Source organism: Microcaecilia unicolor, chromosome 1 (assembly GCF_901765095.1).
Source record: "Microcaecilia unicolor chromosome 1, aMicUni1.1, whole genome shotgun sequence".
NCBI classification, from domain to species: Eukaryota; Metazoa; Chordata; class Amphibia; order Gymnophiona; family Siphonopidae; genus Microcaecilia; species Microcaecilia unicolor.
Window position 1 is genome coordinate 305866960 of NC_044031.1, and position 15323 is coordinate 305882282.

Below are 15323 nucleotides of genomic sequence, written 5' to 3' on the forward strand. Positions count from 1 at the left end.
AGACTTCTGGGTCATATGGCCTCCACAGTTCATGTGACTCCCATGGCTCGTCTTCACATGAGATCTGCTCAATGGACCCTAGCTTCCCAGTGGTTTCAAGCCACCGGGAATCTAGAAGATGTCATCCGCCTCTCCACCAGTTGCCGCACTTCACTGCTCTGGTGGACCATCCGGACCAATTTGACCCTGGGACGTCCATTCCAAATTCCGCAGCCCACGAAAGTGCTGACGACGGATGCATCTCGCCTGGGGTGGGGAGCCCATGTCGATGGGCTCCACACTCAGGGTCTGTGGTCCCTCCAGGAAAAGGATCTGCAGATCAACCTCCTGGAGCTCCGAGCGATCTGGAACGCACTGAAGGCTTTCAGAGATCGGCTGTCCTGTCAAATTATCCAAATTCGGACAGACAATCAGGTTGCAATGTATTACGTCAACAAGCAGGGGGGCACCGGATCTCGCCCCCTGTGCCAGGAGGCCGTCGGGATGTGGCGTTGGGCGTGTCGGTTCGGCATGCTCCTCCAAGCCACGTACCTGGCAGGCGTAAACAACAGTCTGGCCGACAGACTGAGCAGAGTCATGCAACCGCACGAGTGGTCGCTCCATGCCAGAGTGGTACGCAAGATCTTCCGAGCGTGGGGCACCCCCTCGGTGGACCTTTTCGCCTCTCAGACCAACCACAAGCTGCCTCTGTTCTGTTCCAGACTTCAGGCACACGGCAGGCTAGCGTCGGATGCCTTTCTCCTCCATTGGGGGACCGGCCTCCTGTATGCTTATCCTCCCATACCTTTGGTGGGGAAGTCCTTACTGAAGCTCAAGCAAGACCGCGGCACCATGATTCTGATCGCGCCCTTTTGGCCCCGTCAGATCTGGTTCCCTCTTCTTCTGGAGTTGTCCTCCGAAGAACCGTGGAGATTGGAGTGTTTTCCGACTCTCATTTCGCAGAACGACGGAGCGTTGCTGCACCCCAACCTTCAGTCTCTGGCTCTCACGGCCTGGATGTTGAGGGCGTAGACTTCACTGCGTTGGGTCTGTCTGAGGGTGTCTCCCGGGTCTTGCTTGCCTCTAGGAAGGATTCCACTAAAAAGAGTTACTTTTTCAAGTGGAGGAGGTTTGTCGTGTGGTGTGAGAGCATGGCCCTAGAACCTCGTTCTTGCCCTGCACAGAACCTGCTTGAATACCTTCTGCACTTATCAGAGTCTGGCCTCAAGACCAACTCAGTAAGGAATCACCTTAGTGCGATTAGTGCTTACCATTATCGTGTGGAAGGAAAAGCCATCTCTGGAGAGCCTTTAGTCGTTCGATTCATGAGAGGCTTGCTTTTGTCAAAGCCCCCTATCAAGCCTCCTGTTGTGTCATGGGATCTCAACGTCGTCCTCACCCAGCTGATGAAACCTCCTTTTGAGCCACTGAATACCTGCCATCTGAAGTATTTGACCTGGAAGGTCATTTTCTTGGTGGCAGTTACTTCAGCTCGTAGGGTCAGTGAGCTTCAAGCCCTAGTAGCTCATGCTCCATATACCAAATTTCATCACAACAGAGTAGTGCTCCGCACCCACCCAAAGTTCCTGCCGAAGGTGGTGTCGGAGTTCCATCTTAACCAGTCAATTGTCTTGCCAACTTTCTTCCCCAGGCCGCATACCCGCCCTGCTGAACGTCAGTTGCACACATTGGACTGCAAGAGAGCATTGGCCTTCTACTTGGAGCGGACACAGCCCAACAGACAGTCCGCCCAATTGTTTGTTTCTTTCGACCCTAACAGGCTAGGGGTCGCTGTCGGGAAACGCACCATCTCTAATTGGCTAGCAGATTGCATTTCCTTCACTTACGCCCAGGCTGGGCTGACTCTTGAGGGTCATGTCACGGCTCATAGTGTCAGAGCCATGGCAGCGTCAGTGGCCCACTTGAAGTCAGCCACTATTGAAGAGATCTGCAAGGCTGCGACGTGGTCATCTGTCCACACATTCACATCTCATTACTGCCTCCAGCAGGATACCCGACGCGACAGTCGGTTCGGGCAGTCGGTGCTGCAGAATCTGTTTGGGGTGTAAATCCAACTCCACCCTCCAGGACCCGAATTTATTCTGGTCAGGCTGCACTCTCAGTTAGTTGTTCTTCGTAGGTCAATTTCTGTTGTTCCCTCGCCGTTGCGAGGTTCAATTGACCTGGGTTCTTGTTTTGAGTGAGCCTGAGAGCTAGGGATACCCCAGTCGTGAGAACAAGCAGCCTGCTTGTCCTCGGAGAAAGGGTATGATACATACCTGTAGCAGTTGTTCTCCGAGGACAGCAGGCTGATTGTTCTCACCTACCCTCCCTCCTCCCCTTTGGAGTTGTGTGTTTCATCTTTTGCTAGTCATTCAACTGGCGGGAGCGGTCGCGCACGGGCGGGAAGACGGCCGCGCATGCGCGGTGGGCGCGCCCTGCGTGTCGACCGTCCCGCGAAGCTTATTTCCGGTTGGTGGGGGCTGCCGCGGACGTCACCCAGTCGTGAGAACAATCAGCCTGCTGTCCTCGGAGAACAACTGCTACAGGTATGTATCATACCCTGTACTAGCCAGTCCTCCTCCTTAACTCGCAACATTGAGAGAGAGTGCCAGGGCAGGTATTCTATCATCTGATGTAAAAGCTTTGGGGACTAGGGGGTAGAACATGAGAAGCCAGAGTCTGGTCTTTTTTTTTTTTTTTTGTCATTCCTTATACTAGTGCAGGAAGCATACCGTGAAGAGGAAGGGTCCTTAGTCTGTACACTGTCTTGTCGTCTCTTGGACAGGTGCTGGAAGAGTGCATGAAAAACTGCGGCAAGAGATTCCACAATGAAGTCGGCAAGTTCCGATTTCTCAACGAGCTCATCAAAGTGGTGTCGCCGAAGGTGGGTTCCCAGCTCACAGCTGCAGCTGGGGGATTAGGAGAGAGGGAGACTTTCCCTCTCTGGAGGCCCTCTGGGAGTTTGGGGGAGGGGGGAGGTGTGGTGGGGAAGAAGAATTAGTGTTTCCAGTGCACAGAACCATAGGCTTCCTTAAGGTGGAGCCTGCAGGAAGAAATTCACACTGCTCTTGGTCACTACATTTGCAGCCGGAACAAAGGAAAGACCGGAAGGGATCTTTGCTTTAATAAATTATATTCATTGAGATTATTTATTAAGATTACTTTGGTTTGATTGCTTTATTCAAGTTCCTTTTTTTTTTTTTTAAAGCAGAGAGAAACAGTATATAAGAGAAAACAGACTAAAACATTGCACAGTTTTCTAACCTCTGTTAAAATGTTTGTCTATATGTGCTTTTGGTGTGCATTAATACACAAAACTTTTCTGGCTTTCCCATGTGTTCCTTTGTCCTTACATTCTGTTTGGTGGGTCATTTCTTCTTTATATACCTGAGGAAACACTGGCACTTTCCGATGCAGTTCCAGCAGTCGAACCCCCCCCCCCCCTCTTGAGATGCCTATCCTTATCTCACAACGAAGGACTTGTTGGCTTGCATTCTAATATCAAGTGGGGGTTGAGGGTCAAAATTTAGTTTTGGCTATTGATCCTTTAGACTGACAAGTTGGGTTCTAAATGAAATCGGTCTTTCACCTTTCAGGATCTGGCATTCAGTGTTGCCCATTGTGGGCTTCATTTCAGATCACACCCACGAACTACTGGGGCACCTGCCTTTAATGTTCCTTTTATATATCTTGGGCTGTGGTGACTAATGCTAGGACAATGCATGCCTCTGTGAAGATCTGCCCGTTTCTAATTCCTAAGTCACTTGTTAGAATGGACAGTACTTTGGATGAGTGTCCATTACAACTGCATAACTAATCATGTATTTCCTATAACTTCTTTCTCTTCAGTACCTGGGAACCCGGTCTCCGGAGAAGGTGAAGTTAAAGATCATAGAACTCATGTACAGCTGGACTCTGGGCCTCCCTGATGAACTCAAAATTGCCGAAGCCTATCAGATGCTCAAGAAACAAGGTGAGACTTACCTGACTCCTTGTTTGCAGTATTTTTGTAAGAGTCACAAAGATGGTTTATATCACTAAGCACTAAAGGGGAAGAGAGATAGAGGAAGGGTTTATCTAAAGAAGGTTCTCGGTAATAAGGGGGGGGGGGGACAGTGTGCATAGGGGATTATCTCAACATTGTGAAGGGATGTACTCTTTGAGAAGGAAAATCTCAGTAGAGCGGGGGGAGGGTGGGGATGGTCTTGAAAGCCTAGCATTACTTTCTTTCTGTAAACACCATAGGTTTCTTGTCTCTTCCAACAAAATGAAAGTAAAGAGGCTAAATTTTTCTTGGGGAGAAAATTAACTCTGAAAATGTAACAGAATGGGATAAACCTTGTCAGGGGATGAGGGGAGAACAGTGATGCATTGAATTCAAAATTGGGTCTGATCAGACAAGGGATTACAGAGAAATAAGCCCCCCCCCCCCCCAAAAAAAAAAAAAAAAGGTCCAGTACATATCTGTGGGAGAAGCAGTTCATCTTTTGTAGTATAAAAACTTACATACACTAAAAATAGCAGTTAGGGAATTGCCCATTTCAAAATGCCTCCACCTCAATCTCCTGTAACTACCCCCAACTCCCCATGAACAAGTCTGTCCCCATCCCCTCCTTTTTTAATTCAAATACACATAAGAATGTGTGCAGAGGAACTGGAAAGAATGAGTCAGGCTCTGCATACTTTCTCCACTTTTGTTAAAGAAGCAGATTTGGGTTCAGTCAAGAAAGCTTAATGACCTGGTATAGCAAATTTGTTCTAAGCAATGAAGAGAGAAGCTGCTCAGAGAGTGCTCAGTTGGTGCTTTGTGATAGAACTTTATTCTTGTTTCTCTGAAGGAATTGTTAAAGAAGACCCAAAGATCCCAGAAGAGGCGCGGCTCCCACCACCTCCTCCCCGTCCCAAGAATGCCATCTTCGATGATGAGGAGAAGTCCAAGGTACAGAGATGTGAGACAGATAACTAAGCTCTGATTCCTGTTCCAGAATGTAATAAAACAGCTGATTATGGGCTTGCTCTGGAGACACCACTCAGAGGTGTGAGAGAGAATGAAGAAGTTACTGACTCTTCCAGGTGTTGTCTTAGGAATCTTGCAGTTTTGCTTTACATGCTGCAGCTGCTCTGTTGAGAAATGGAGGACTTCATATCTGCTGAATTTGCTACTGATTAGAGGTTGCACAATTTTAGCTACAAAATGGGAGGGTCACAAACACAGCAGATGTGCTCCACTTATACAATTATGTTAGAGTTTAGGAATTCTTGAACAAATACTGACTGTCTAAGTGAACAGAAGCTGGCACAATGTCAGTATTTTTCAAAGTTAAACACGAGATCAGTATTCAAAGGGGTTAGACCTCTAAATTGGCCTCTTTGGAACATTTGCAAGGGCTGGGCTCCTAATCTTTTGCTCCTGGCTTCACAAGGCTCCTGAATTTAGGAGCCTAAACATATGGAGCTAATGAGGGCAGATTTAAGGCGAGGAGGGAAAAGGCACTAGGCTCCTAAACAAAGATTATTCACTGTTAAAAGCAGAAAAAGGAAATAAAAACCCTGAATGCTTTAGTTTTTAAAACATTTGTAGACCAAATTATCGTACATTTCTATGCGATTTCTTAGAAACAATACATAATAAAATTCCTAACAAGTAACAAAAGACCTCCAAGTACAAATGAACATAAAATAAAATTTACATACGATAGTCACTAAATGGCAGTAAAATTCTATAAACATGTATGCCTTCAATTGCTTTCTAAATTGCTCTTCCAACTAGCAATTTTAACTGCCAGAAACATTAAGAAATGGGGTGTTTCAAGGCACGATCTGAAGACCAAGAAAAATCTCGTAGACTGGCCTGAAAATAGCTCAGACCTGCAAGACGACCTACTCAAAATTGTAGCCGATGCTGGAGTGGATGTCTTCAGGTCCACAGTACAGTGTTGCTTAGACAATGATGTAATTTCACATTGTTGGGGGGTGGTTTATCAAAGTTTTGTAATAGTCAATATCACAGGTTCCTGACTCTGTGTTTAATAAATAATGCTATCTTGCAAGCAGTAACATTCCACCATCCCAGGAGTATCAGGCTGCATCTTAAAGGAGCTGTTCACATTGACATTTCAAGGTGCCACCATACCCGCCCTCTCATCAGAAACCTCACACCTACCATTAGGGACACCTAAAAGTAGGCCTGGGCTTTTCTAGATGGGGGAGAGGGGATGACTGTGGAGGGTCCTTCTGAGTGAGGAGGAGGTTTCTGTTTTGGGGAGGTCTTTGGATTGGGGGGGGGGGTTACATGGGGGGCAGTCTGGAGGGATTTGGGGAGTGGGCACTTTAATATCAATGTGGCCAGTCCCTTTAAGATACAACCTGATATTCCCAGGATGGTAAAATAAGCCCAGCTTTTTGTGGGGTTTTCCCTACTAGAATATGGGGTTAGGTGTTTACTTCAAGCCTTGCTATGGATTTTACATAGCAGTGAGGTGTCTTACATGCATTTGCATCTCACTACTACTATGTACTGTGGGGTAACCTAGTTATTGTGTGTTACAGTTCTGAAACCTGTGTTACAGGCCTTTTAAAATGCGTTGAGACAAATAACGTAGGTTACCATAATGCAGCTCAATATCTGCCCCCTTTGTGGACAGTTTTACAAGCTGTCATCAGAAGGATCTTTTTCTACAACATCATTGCAAAATTTGTCCATAAAATACGCAAAATAAATCTTTAAGCATTAAACATTTTGGGACAAACTGCTTTGGACTGATAAAATGAAAATTGAACTGCTTGGTCACAACTGCACAAGATAAAGTTTTTGGAAAAGATTGAAACTTTGAAAGAAAAGAAGAAATTGGCACCCATAAGGCTTCAGCTTAGAGTTATGTTTTGGGGTTGTGTGGCAGCCAGGAGCAAGGAAATTGGGGCTGAAGGAACAATGGATTCAACCAAACATTAAAGTATCTTAGAAGCTAATAGCGTACACTCAGTGAAAATTGAAGCAGAAGAGACTGGATAATTTAAGCAAGACAACAGTCCAAAATATATAGTACAATCTCGATCATCCTACCTTCGTTAATCCAACCATCCGGCTTATCCGATAGACCCCCCCCCCCGGTGATGTCATTGCGTTGCTGTTAAAAAGTGTTCAGGTTCTCTTCCTATTTTCCGGCTTTACATGCTGTATAAAGTATGTTTCCCATGCGGTTTTTAAGGGGTTACCATTTTTTTCCATATTATCTGACTTTTCACTTATCCGACAATGGCTTGGTCCCATTTACGTCGGATAATCAGACTTTACTGTACCTCAAAATCAACCATGAAGCACTTCCACAAAGGAAAGATGAAGGTTTTGGAATGGCCTTTACCGTCCCCAGACTTGAATATTATTAAAAACCTGTGGGGAGATGTGAAAACATGCAGTGCATGCAATGAGCTTAAAAATATTTCTGCGCTTGGAGAAAAATTGTAAAAGGAAGAATAGACTAAAAAGAATTGGCTACAGGAAACATTTGGCAGTTGATATTTCTGCCAAAGGTGGTATTGCAAATACTGATTGAAAGGGTAGCAAACCTTTTGCACCTGCCATATTCTGTTTACATATTCTGAATTTCATGATCAGCAGATTGTAATAATTGTGTATTACAGTTTTGCAGAAAGATATGTGTAACTGTGTGCTGTAGTCAGTTTCCTTTTCACACAGCCACATCTTAACCACGGTAAAAACTGCTTCTACCAGTATTTAAAATTTTTTTTTTAAAAATCTCTATTTTCATCCAGAATAGAGTTGTCTTCAGAGTATAGCTATGTACTAATGTTATTTCTCTGTTACTTAAAAAAAAAAAAATTCTCTTGCAGCTCATCTTTTCCTGTTCTGTTTTTCATATCTACCTTGGTTTTCAGTATGGTAGAAGAGGGTTGGTGACATACATTATAAGTGTGTCTGCAGGCTGTTAATTTGTGGATGCTTTGCTTCTACACTGTTTTTAATATAAGACGATTAGTTTTTCAACACTGCAGAGAATGTAGGAAGTAGTAATTAGTCCTTTCTTTATAGGGTGTCTCACCTTGTAGGCCGTCCATGCCCTTCTTTGGGCTTTGGCTCCCGGTGTCATATTGTGCTTCTTTTATTTCAGATGCTGGCTCGTCTTCTGAAGAGCTCGCACCCCGAGGATCTCCGAGCCGCAAACAAACTCATTAAAGAGATGGTACAAGAGGTAAGAACATTGCTGCCGTTGGACTGGAGGAAAGGAGAAAGTGGCACAGAATGGGTAGAAGCCCTTCATGTCTTTCTGTTTTTGTGCATCTGCATCAGAAACTAAAGAGGAAGAGGTAGGAGGGTGTAGCGAGAGCTGAAGGCTTTGCATCACAATCATATGGAAAGGGAAAAGCTAACTCACTAGGAGAAAATAGCTTTAGGCCAAAACAGAACTGGATAAGAAGTTGGAGAGAGAAGAACTAAGTGGGTGTCACTGTATGATTTAGACTCTAGGGAAACATGTTGATCCAAAGAATTGGAAGAAAATACTGTGCATAATTGATGGTGAAGGGGTGCTTGTGCTCTTCCAAATTATCACATGACAATAACTGTTAGAGTGACAAAATCTGCAAGAGTAGGGATGGCCCATGGATTCCACAAAAAAAGAAGAGGCACTAGAGGTAAAAACTGAAATAGTAGTTTAATAAAACTCCAAAAAGGAGGACAATTCCACTGAATAGACAATCTTGGTCTGACTGCTGTGAAAACCCACCAGAGAATAATGCCAGAAGGTTAGACTCCATAAGCCACTGGCTTTCTCAACAAACTGAAATAGTTTGCCAACAGATAATTGGTGAAGCATAAATACACTGGCCCTCACACACACTGTCCCTTCTATACAATCAACATCATACACACTTGGGGCCCTGATGCAGTAAATTGCGTTGTCCTTTTAGTTCAGTGGTGTAGTAAGATTAGCATGGAGAATTGCCCCTGAGGCAGTGTAAAAGTTCAGCACGTGGTATAAGGGGTAGCATAGTGGATATACAAAACAGCTGTTAAGGAAAATAACAAAATAAAAAAGCTAAAATATAACAAGTCTGTTTAAAATTCTTCTAGTGCTAAATCTTTGCCAGCTCAGGGCTACTTCTACTACTTATCATTTCTTCATTTCTATAGCGCTACTAGACGTATGCAGCGCTGTACACTAAACATGTAAGAGACACTCCCTCCTCGACAGAGCCTACAATCTAATCAAGACAGACAAACAGGACAAATAAGGGATAAAGGAATTATTACGGTGAGAATGATAAAACAGACTTGAGTACTGAACAAGAGATTAGGCGTTAAAACAGCCTCAAAAAGGTGGGCTTTTAGCCTAGATTTGAAGATGGCCAAAGACTGAGCTTGACGTACTGACTCAGGAAGTTTGTTCCAGGCATAGGATGCAGCAAGATAAAAGGAACGGAGTCTGGAGTTGTCAGTGTAGGAGAAGGGTACAGGTAAGAGATATTTACCTGATGAGCGGAGTTCCCGTGGAGGAGTATAGAGTGATATAAGAATGGAGAGGTACTAAGGAGCTGCATAGTGAATGCACTTGTAAGTCAATAAGAGGAGTTTGAACTGTATGTGGAAATGGATAGGGAGCCAATGAAGAGACTTGAGGAGAGGGCTAATATGAGCATAGTGACACTGGTGGAATATGTCGTGCAGCAGAATTTTGAACAGATTGAAGGGGGGAGAGATGTGAGAAGCAAGTTGCAGTAGTGTAAGCATGAGGTGATGAGAGTGTGGATAAGAATTTTGGTAGTGTACTCAGAAAACAAGAGATGATTCTTGGTGGTATTATAGAGAAAGGAATGTTAGGTTTTAGCAGCCTGTTGGATATGTGCAGAGAAAGAGAGGCATCAAAGATGACTCCAAGGTTACGAGCTGATGAGACAGGGAGGATGAGAGTGTTTTCCACCGAGATGGAGAGGTAGGTTTAGGGGGAAAGAAGATAAGCTTAGTCTTGGCCATAAAAGGGGTGATTTTGAGGTAAAGTGCAGCACCACCTCAGATGACCTAAGATGCCTGGTGGCCAAAGTGGGCTTCTGGATCCCCATCCCCCACCTCTAAAAGTTCAGAGGCAGGAGAGATACCCAACTCGCTTCTGCCTCTAGTTCTGCCTTCTTTCAAAATGGTGGCATCTGACCCCTAGTGATCAGACTATCAAATAAGGCACTGCTTCCCAAATAAGGCTTAGGAGCCCCTGATCAGGTACCACACCACTAGGAGTAGGTGCTGCCATTTTGGAAGATGGTGGTACTAGAGGGAAGAGAGAGTGGGCATTTAAATCTACCTCCCAGCTTTAAAGTGGGGTGGGGGGGGGAGGTGTCTGGTTCCAGTCCACCACTGGATGCTCTGTAGTTGAGGGCCACCCCGTGCAGGGCGCCCAGGCCAGGATGGGTCCTAGACCAGGTAGTCAGATTGGAAATCTGAAGAAGTCAGAGGTATCTGAGGCTCACTGGGCCACCAGGGAAAGGTTTTTGGGGGGTGAGGGTTGGAGACCGAGGACAGGGGTTGAGGGTCCAGTAGTCATGTTAAAATAACAGACCTCTCTTGGTGTTAACACATGAGCCAATTCCAGCTTACTTGTTGACAAGAAAGGAGACATTTTACTTGTGATGCAGCAAACAGTTTCATATTACCATGGCAGTATGTGCTACTTTTTTCTGAGAGCACTATTTTTTTTAATGCTCTTTGCATGCCACAGGCGTAAAAGGTGTTTTTTTTCCTCCAGTGTGCACATTAGAATGTCATGTGCTGAAGCTTAGTGTAGTGTTCTGATGCACCTCTTACTACATCGAGTCTTCAGTCTCGTATAGACTTTGTCACATACATTTTTTTCTCGGTAGCCCTCTGTCTTGGTCAGCCTGTTGTTCAGGCACATTCACACAGACTCTCTTTACCTTTAGTGTGTTCCATTTTGCTGCAGCATATTCTCTCTGCTGTAGCATAGAACACGATATGGGAATCTTGAGCATGTCATTTTACATTAGTGCATGCTATTTGGCCGTCAGGTGCATGCTACGTGCAGTCTAGGCCCACATTTTACAGCCTCAAGGCCCAACAAAGCGTTCAGCTGCTTCAGGATCTTTTTTTTTTTTTCTCTGGAGTTTATATTTAGACCTCCAGGAGTGGGCAGATGAGGCTATCTGTGCTTAGTCTATTCAGGTGGAGCCATCGTTGAAGGATCTTGTTAGAGTAGGGAGAGCTTCCTTCTGAGGAGGGGAATGATCCAAAAGTACTGAGGTTGTTTCATAAAAAAGAACTCGGTACTCCTATTTCTGAGGTACTGGCAGTGCTTTTCATTGAGGAGCCTTCTGCTTTGGCGTCAGGAGTTTCATAATTTTGAGAGGGAAAGGGGATTGGATTTGATATACTGCCTTTTCTGTACTTAAAATCAAAGCGATTTACATATTATATACCTTATTTTGTACCTGGGGCAATGAAGAGTTAAGTGGCTTGCCCTGAATCACAAGGAGCTGCAGTGAGAATCAAATCAAGTTCTGTGGTTCCCATTAGGTGACTCCTCCACTCTTTTATAATAGTTTAGAGCAGCCACAGGACCCCTTTCCATCCAGATGTCTACCTAAAGTTATAGCAGACATCTGCTCTGTCAATCGCACTGAAAAAATCACCAAACATATCCTCTAGGTAAATATACAAAGAGGATAAGCAATTGTCACTTTTTATTCCCAGGTTTCTTCAGTTCTGGTTCACTTGCACATCTGGCTTGTGTTATTGAATTTTTGTGGGTTCTTCTTTTGCTGTGCATGTAAGATTGTGCCTCAGATATATCGCACAAAATCAAACAGTAGTTAGTAATAGAAAACACACTGCACAGCTAACTAAAATTGCTATTGTAATAAAGTGTTGTGTAGAATGGTGTCACTGTAACCCCTACTGCAATATAATAAATGGATGGAGAAAAAAGCCTCAAACTCAAATAGCAGCAAAACTTCACAGTTCAATAGCTGCCATAAATCTTATCATTGGCGTAAACTATGCCATCCAGTTAATCAGATGGATGGAGTTATTTTATGCCGATTGTAAGATTAGTACAGTTCACCATTCTAGAGAACACTTTATTGCAATAGTATTTTAGTTAGCTGTACAGTGCTGCACATATACCCATCTGTGAAAACACAATACAAGTTCGGAGCTCTTGCATAACTTTATTTTTTTTAAAACGTCTCTTGCAATATTATAATGAGAAAAAATCTTTGAAGCATGATGTTTCTCTACAAAGCCACCTTTCGGGGGGAGGGGGAATGGTTTCTATTCCAGGCTTGTTCATCCATGTGTTGAATATATAATAAGTACAGAAAGCATATGATTCATGGAATTCTAATCCCTCTGTGGCACTAGTGTGTGACTGTGCTGTCTTCGTGTCTGACGTAGAGAAGGGACGTGTTGGCTTTCTTCATGCAGGGTGGAAGAGAGAGGCCCTGGTACCACCAAAACCTTTTGTGCTTTTTACACCATCTGCAATCTTCAATGCCACCACTCTGCCCGTCCTTGGCCAGTTGTGGCCACCAGCACCATATGCTTGTGAGACAAGCCTGATGCTAGGAATGGGAAAAGGGGGCTAGGGGCTGACAAAGGGCAGATGGAAGAAGGGGACTGGGGCTTGGAAAAGAGTCTAATTTAGGTGCTGGTGGAAGGTGAGTGGGAGCTGATTCCGGCACATGGTGGAGCTGTCAGAAGGGAGCTAATGCTAGGCTAGGAGAGAGGTCTGATGCTGGGTCGGAGAGAAGGGAGCTCAGAGCTAACAGACTGAGGGTGAGGATGGGAGAAGTGATCTATTGCTGGGCCTGAGAGGAGGGATGGAGTCTGACAAAGGGGTTTGGGGGTTGGGGCTGATGCAGGGGCTGGGGGAGAAGTAAGGGCATTTTCAGGGGATGGTGAAGAAAAAGCAGAGGGATGGATGCTGGGGCTAAGGTGGAGGAAAGGGTAAATAGATGCTGGGGAAAGGGAAAAAGACAGAGCTATGAAGAGTGTGAGGGACAAAGGAAAAGAATAGAACTTGGAAAGGGGAGATGGGGTGGAAATAGAAAATGGGAGCCTGAAAAAAGGGGGGAAGACATAATGTACACAGCCTTGAGTGAATTCCTTCAAAAAGACGGTAAATAAATCCTAATAAAATAACTGATTCTGGAGAGGGAATGAGTGACAGGTAAGGAGCTGTGGCTGGTGAGAGGATGAGGCTAGGGAGGCAATGAATGCAGAGGATGTAAATGGGAAAGTGGGTGAAAGATGGGGAATAGAGGCTGATAGGAATAGGAAGAATAAGAAGGTAAGTGCAGGGAGTAAAAAAAAAAAAACTGGTAAATCGGTAAAGGAATGTGGAGTTTGTAAAGAGGAATTAAATCTAGCTACAGATGCATTAAAAAAAAAAACATCCAAAACCTAGATGAGAGAAAAAGAGAAAATGAAACAGAAGGATCAGCATCAGAATTACCCAATGAGTAGAAAAAAAGGGAACCCACACATCTTACCTCATAACATGAGGGAGGTGGTGAATGTGTGAAACAACCTCCCAGTGAAGCTGATGGAGACACTGAATCTGAATTTGAGAGAGCGTGGGACAAGTACATAGGACAGCGCTATAGAAATAAGTAGTAGTAGGAAGGGATAGTAGATGGTATGGATGGGCAGACTGAATAGGGCATCTTCCTTCATATTTTTGTGCTTCTGTGAATTACTGAAACTTTGACTTAAATAGCTGCACAGTAAACACACAGAAATGTGTTGAAAGCAAGGTAATGAATTTATTTGGGGGTTAATTATCCCCTAGGTTCTGCCTGGTACTGCAGTTCAGCTGTCTAGTACCAGAGAGAACCTCGGGAAGGCTGATTGCATGTATATCTGACTCCATCACTGGATAGAATAGTGCACTTATTCTTTAACCAAACCAAGGAATTATTAACAGACATTAATAAAGAGAAGGAGAAATAGTATAGTCTGAAGGTTATAAATTTATTTACTTACCAAAGACACCACAGAATATACAAGTGGCATGTACAATCAATTGGTTATAGGAATATAATTCCCCAGTTGCAAACAGGTGCTATCTGGGTCTTAATCTTGTCTGATATATTTTACCACTCAAAGGTATACATGGGAAAGCAATTGGATAATTTGCCAATTCTGAGGTGCTGCATTTGTTTCCCATGGAGAGAGAGTAGCCGTGGCCGCCCCTCTCTAACTTGAAGCAGGAAGTACCCTAACTTTTATATGTTCATACAGGATACTGGTAATATGACCGTAAGCACATCTGATTGGATCTAGTTAATGTCATGGTTAACACTGATTTGCTATGCTAATGAGTAGCTTTATCTCATGAACATGTCTCATCTTTAGCCTGCTTAACCCAACTTTTGCAATTCCCTTGCACCTGGCTGTTCTGACCACCATATTGCTATATCTTCCTGAGGAGCCATTTTGTACTGTTTCTCAAAACCAACTGTTAACACCAGGTTGAGCAACTCTGAAGTTCAAGTCAGAGACACAGGCCTGTAAGTTTTTCTCTCATTTTGGATCCTGAACCAAGGTCAGGCCTGGGCTGCCAAATAGTTATACAGTAATAACAGTACACATTACCACACCCTAATACTGTTATCACATGCTTTGTAAAAATACAAGTCTGAAAACTTGGAACAAAAACATAAGTTGTCCAGTTTATATTTAGTAGGGAAAAAATATGCAACCTTTTTAGATTAGCAATAAACACAGAGCTACTTCTGCAAAGTAAATTGGTTAATTTCAGTTAACAGAATTTGTTCAAAATGTCCTCCCCGAGCAGACACACAAGCACAAAGACATGTATGCCACTGTGTTATTGCAGCTTCAAGCATACATTCCTGTGCAAGTTCATCAGAGTTCATAACCTTTCTTGTTTACCTTCTCTGTATAGTCACCCAGACTTTGTAGTCCACTGGATTTAAGTCCGGGCTCTTGGGTAGCCAGTGGGATGAAGTAGCACCCTCCTCTGGCCAACTGGGTCACAACCACCTCTGGGCAAGTCTCCTGCTCTCAGATTATCCCCAGTGATTTCTAGTTTACTGGAGGCCACACTCCCAGTGGTCCCACAGGTCCCAGAAAGTACTCACAGACCCAGCACACAAACCACCAGGATTCTTTATTAGTCCAGACAGAGAGGCATTAAGCTAAATATTGTTTATTGTCTTAAGAAAATTGAACAGTGGAACAAAGTGCAATCAGCAAACAATAACTGGTAACTGAAATACTACTACTACTACTACTTGACATTTCTAAAGCGCTACTAGGGTTACGCAGCGCTGTACAATTTAACATAGAAGGA

At 44.1% G+C, this 15323-nt stretch overlaps 1 protein-coding gene across 3 annotated transcripts in view; it reads left to right on the forward strand.

Moving 5' to 3' along the window:
• GGA1 (golgi associated, gamma adaptin ear containing, ARF binding protein 1) overlaps positions 1–15323 on the forward strand; it is a 145981-nt gene that overhangs the window by 65947 nt on the left and 64711 nt on the right. For 2 of the 3 annotated variants that reach the window (XM_030207865.1, XM_030207884.1), the window contains 4 exons: positions 2768–2866; positions 3832–3955; positions 4821–4921; positions 8112–8192. In XM_030207865.1, coding sequence (XP_030063725.1) covers positions 2768–2866; positions 3832–3955; positions 4821–4921; positions 8112–8192 — 405 coding nt within the window. The remainder of the gene's footprint in view (positions 1–2767; positions 2867–3831; positions 3956–4820; positions 4922–8111; positions 8193–15323) is intronic. The other variant, XM_030207875.1, reaches the window with a different exon arrangement.